General features: G+C 56.9%; 1 protein-coding gene across 1 annotated transcript in view; it reads left to right on the top strand.

Moving 5' to 3' along the window:
- The window catches only part of NCOR2 (nuclear receptor corepressor 2), a gene marked incomplete at both ends in the record, with an annotated part of 29726 nt that overhangs the window by 18279 nt on the left and 6422 nt on the right, over positions 1-5025 (top strand). The window contains 7 exons of the mRNA XM_009871091.1: positions 1-194; positions 817-968; positions 1408-1548; positions 1662-1824; positions 2332-2765; positions 4502-4645; positions 4810-4952. Of these exons, the coding sequence (XP_009869393.1) occupies positions 1-194; positions 817-968; positions 1408-1548; positions 1662-1824; positions 2332-2765; positions 4502-4645; positions 4810-4952 (1371 nt within the window). The remainder of the gene's footprint in view (positions 195-816; positions 969-1407; positions 1549-1661; positions 1825-2331; positions 2766-4501; positions 4646-4809; positions 4953-5025) is intronic.

The following is a 5025-nucleotide window of genomic DNA, read 5'->3' on the forward strand; positions in this document are numbered from 1 at the left end:
CCGCGGACCCTCACCAGGGGCTCCCCAGATACAGCCGCCATGGAGAACCGACAGACCATCATCAACGACTACATCACGTCCCAACAGATGCACCACAACGCCGCAGCCACGGCCATGGCGCAGCGGGCCGACATGCTGCGTGGCTTGTCACCCCGGGAGCCCTCCCTCGCCCTCAACTATGCAGGTCCTCCCAGCATGGCACCCTCCGGGGGCTTGGGGGCATTTAGGGAGAAGGAGGCTGGGTGGTCAGGCTGGCATTGCCAGCTCCAGCACTGGAACCGAGGGCTAAGCCAGCAGCACAGTGTCACCCAGCAGTGTAGGAACTTGGCCGGGGGAACTCGATGCTCTTTTTGCTGCCTTCAGTTACTTGAGGCTCCTTATGTGCAGCTCTGGTTTTGGGCCATGGGAGCACTCCCCAGCCTGGCCTTGCTGGCCTCTGGAGATAAAGACACGCTCCCAGAAGAATATCTGGCTTTCTGCAAAAAACAGAGTGTGCTGAGGAGTGCACAGGGTCTGGTGCTCCTGCGCCTCTGCGGGCAGAGCAGTGTCGGTGTCCAGCTGATCCTGCCTGCAGCCTCCTCACTCAGAGGGGAATAGATCTCAATATTTTCCTCTCTCGTTATTTCCAGCAGCAGGACACGCTGTATTTTCCCGCAGAAGGGTCCCCTCCCCTGACAGCCAGCGCCCGGGGCCCCTGTACACTCACTGGCACCTCTTTGTGCTGCGCCAGACCCTCCCCAGCTTCGCTCCCTGTTCCAGCACGGCCAAGCTGCAACAACTCGGTATCGTCCTGACAGTCCTCTTGCTTCTGTCTCCAGGAATCATCGACCTGTCTCAAGTGCCACACCTGCCCGTCCTTGTGCCCCCCACCCCCGGCACCTCCGCCACCACCATGGACCGCATCACCTACATCCCTGGGCCCCCCCAGACCTTCAGCAGCCGGCACAGCAGCTCCCCGCTCTCCCCAGGTAATCCTGCAGGTCACTTCTCCCATGGGAGAGCAGGACTCCCTTAACAAATTCAGGGCCATGAGCTCAGCATGCCAGGGCAGATGAGGGGAGCTCAGATTCATTCTCGCTCAGGGACCAGCCCACTGGCTCCCTCCGACCAGGTTCTCTGATCCTGCTTGTTGGGGGCTTCCTTCCTTTTGCCCCTTCTTCCCCAGAGTGGAAGCTGGCAAGCAGGTTCATGGAAAGTCATACCCTGGAGACAGCACCAAGACAGCTGTTGTGTGATTTGCCTGGGTTTTGTCACACTGGTTGTCCCCAGTCTGTCCTGCTCCAGGTGACCTTGGATGGAGCCATTCCTTATCTGCTCTGAGACACAGCGATGCAAGGAGCAGGCAGTGTTCCCCAGGGGGAATCGCTGTGTCTGCAGCCCTCTCACTGCCTTTCGGTTGGGTTTCAGGAGGCCCCACGCACATCACCAAACAGTCGGGATCGTCTGTGTCTGAGCGGGAACGGGAGCGTGAGCGAGAGCGGGAGAGGGAGCGTGAAAAATCCATCCTAGCATCCACCACGGTGGAACACGCGCCCATCTGGAGACCAGGTAGGCTGGGAAAGAGCCTGGCACTACGTTTTGGGGTCCATGCTGGGTAGAAGTGAGATTGGGGCTATAAAACAAAAAGCTAAAGAAAAACCCTTCATTGTATTTTCCCTCAGGTACAGAGCAGTCCAGCAGCCGTTCGTCCTCACACTCTCACAGCCACCAGCACTCTCCCGTCTCACCCAGGACCCATGAGACCATCCAGCAGCGCCCCAGTGTGCTCCATAACACGAGCATGAAGATCATCTCCTCGGAGACCCCCACCCCTTCCGTCCTGCGGTACGTCCCTCCACCGTGGTTCCTGCCGCTTGCCTGAACGCCTGCACCGGGGCGGTTTGTTAATGAACATCACATGAGGCACCTCTGAGATGGAGCCAGGGTTGTTTAAGCCTTCACTCCCAGCAGGAGCACAACTGGGGCTAACAGGGAAGTTGTGACAGGGAGAGGCATATTCTGGTGCCCAATTCTTTCACTTTTACTGCTCCCAGGAAAGCAAGCAGGAGCATCCCCTCTTGCTGAAAGTTACTTTGTAGTGGAGTTATGAAGGTGTCTGGGACCTGTCCATGGGTTTTATTCTCTTCTGGCAATGCAGCCAGGTCATAGCCAATAACCTGTGGCCGTGGTGGAGGCTCCATTCGAGCCCTCCTCACCTGCCTCCAGCATGGGCCAACCCTGCACTCGGGAGCCCTGGGAGGACCTCGACCAAACAGGGCTGAATGCTGGGGCTTTGATAACAGCACTCCCTTTTCTCCACATGCTTCTCTGATTTTCGCCTTTGCCTTCCAGATCCTCCTCAACCACTACCACGTCACCAATCCGCTCCACCGCCTTCCCCTCGGCCTCCACCCTGCGCTCCTCCATCAGCACGGCAGATGGCTACGCGGCCCCGATGGACCCGGCCATCCTGCAGAAAGAGGCCTCGAGAGCACGGGAAGCCAAGGCAGAACGACCCCAGACTGACAACAATGTCTTCACCTCAAAAATGCCCAGCGGGGCCAACCTCGAACAGTCGCCTTCACCCATTAAAGCCGTGGAGCCGAGATCTTTACCCGCCTCTGGACCTGGTTCTTCTCATCACTATGGCAGAGGAGAGGGGAAGAGACAGCAGCACCATCACCCTCTGGACCAGCAGCACGCAGCCTTGGGCCCCGAGCAGCACAGCAGAGAAAAGAGTCAAAGTAAACCCTTTTCGATGCAGGAACAGGAGCTCCGAGCACTCGGTAAGACCACCACGACAGTGGCCCACTTCATAGATGTGATTGTCATGCACCAAATGTCTTGTGATAAGGGGCAGCGAGAAAGAGGCTCGCTAAGTAACGACTCCGCTAGTGAGGGTAAGAAGTTCGAGGGGAGAGGTGAGAGAGCTGTAGCCTGAAACAAATTTTATTTCATTATTTCTTATTTTTAGTTGCACGTTTTGGCTGTTGGCTTCATCAAGTCCCTGAGTGTGCTTGTCCGTCTGCTTCCCAGTTGTGTTGTTCCAGACATTTTCATTTGTGCATGATTTAAGGATCTTCCCTTCTCCCACCCTCTTTTAGTTTTTCCCATTGCCAAGTCCTGGTTTGCAAACGTTGCTCCATTCCTGGTATTGCTTTTTACAAACAATAGCCATTTGCTAATTCTGATTTCCCCATCGTTTGAAATTCCCAGGCAGTCTGTAAGGAATGGTTGTGGGTAATAAATCAAACGGATGAAGCGGAGAACCAGGAATGTGAGCAGGACGGAGCTACTTGCCGTCAGACTTGTACCTCCCTCCTCGTGGTTCCACCACTGAGTGTGCACGATCTCAGAGGGCTTTGTGGTGTGATGCAGCTGGGATGGGGTCGATTCACCTGGGTGGCCTCGCTCAGGGTCCTGGTGCTGGGTGCTGCACAAGAGCAGACTGCAGGAACCACCTCACAGCAGCCTTGTGTAGGACACGAAAGTGCTGGGATAAGTTTCTGCAGAAGAAAGTGCAGGGAAGAGGCTGGATTTGAGGTCTGGGTTATTCCTCATGGGACCATCACCCAGAGCGTTCATTCATCCAGGCTCCCAGCAGCATGCAGAAGCAACTGGCAGCCCGTGGGGTTTTGATGGGACCTCATCTCCAAGTTGAAGCATCTGCCTTGGCCATCAGCACTGGGGGTTGTTACCCTGTCGCAGGTTGCCTGCCAGATTCGCCTGCAGTGGGCGGTTTCTAGGAATCGAGCGTTAGGAGGGTAAAGGTCTGTGGAGGCAGAAGTCGTGAGCGTTGCCAAACGTGCTTAGCTGGCGAGAGGCAGCGTGTGCCTCCTCTAGGGCTTCTCCGTCCTGCACCCCGATCTGTGGAAGCATAACCTGTCCATGCCTCAATTCCCTCTCTGTTGAAGGATGGTGGTGGTGCTTCATTCCGGCACTGCCTGCTTTGATGCAACTTGCGGCCACACAAAGGGCAGGGAAAGGTCAAAAAGCCTTTTTTTCCACGCAGTGTGCACATCTGCTGTCTCTGGAGCAGGATCTGGAGTCTGCAGGGCATCGTGCCCAATTTTCAAGTCCCTGCTGTTGGCCACACTGGGCTTGGGGCTTTCCTTTGTAAAGCACTTGAGACCTCCCGTGCAGCCACCTCGACTCCTGCAGAGCATTGCTTTCCCTCCTGGCGTAGTGGCAGGTTTACTTTTCTGTTTCAGTAGGTGGGGGAAAGGATGGGGGCACAAGTTGTGCATTTGGCTGAATTTGGCTCCTGACTCTCATGCTGTCACCGCGAGGTGCTGAGTGTCCAGCTCTGCAGGAACGAGACGTCACCTCTTTACTGCAGCCATCACCACAACTGGGCATCAGAGGTGGCTCCGATGCAAATGTGACCTGCCAGGTCTTCCCTCATCTCTTTTTCCCCCCCCTTTGCTGAATGTGTGGCTCCACCTGCAAGCAACAGTTGCCGCAGCACTGGGGAAAAGCCAAGCATGCTCTTGGTTTTAACTCCTTTCTGCTGTTTCCCCAGGCTTTCATGGAGGCTACAGCCCTGAGCGGATGGAAGCAGTGAGTCCCGTGAGCTCGCCCAGCCTGTCCCACGAGAAAGGGGCCAAGCTGCTGCAGGATGCAGAGAAGGGACACGGGGAGCATGACCTGAGGCAGAAACAGCAAGGTGAGGGTGGGGGCTGGCAGCCCCAGCCGGCACAAGAGAGCCTGAGCTGGCACGGAGGGGCTTTGGCAGCCGGCTCTCACCTCTGCGCCGTGCTGGGATGGCATTAGAGGAAGGGGACACAGATGTCATATCACGCCTGCTCTCTTCTTTGTGCCCCCGCCCAGGCTCGCTGAAGGCCTCAGCTCCCGAAGCCGCTCACCTGCAGCACCTCCGGCAACCTGACGGCCCCCAGTGCCAGCCCCTCCAGTCCAGCCAGAGCATCAAGGGCATGAACCAGCGCGTGGTCACGCTGGCCCAGCACATCAGTGTAATTCACCTCGTTGTCGCCTTCCCGCTGGGGCTCTGGAGAGGAGGGAAAAGCTAATGTGCAACGCGTCTGC

Source organism: Apaloderma vittatum, unplaced genomic scaffold (assembly GCF_000703405.1).
Source record: "Apaloderma vittatum isolate BGI_N311 unplaced genomic scaffold, ASM70340v1 scaffold33416, whole genome shotgun sequence".
Classification (NCBI taxonomy): domain Eukaryota; kingdom Metazoa; phylum Chordata; class Aves; order Trogoniformes; family Trogonidae; genus Apaloderma; species Apaloderma vittatum.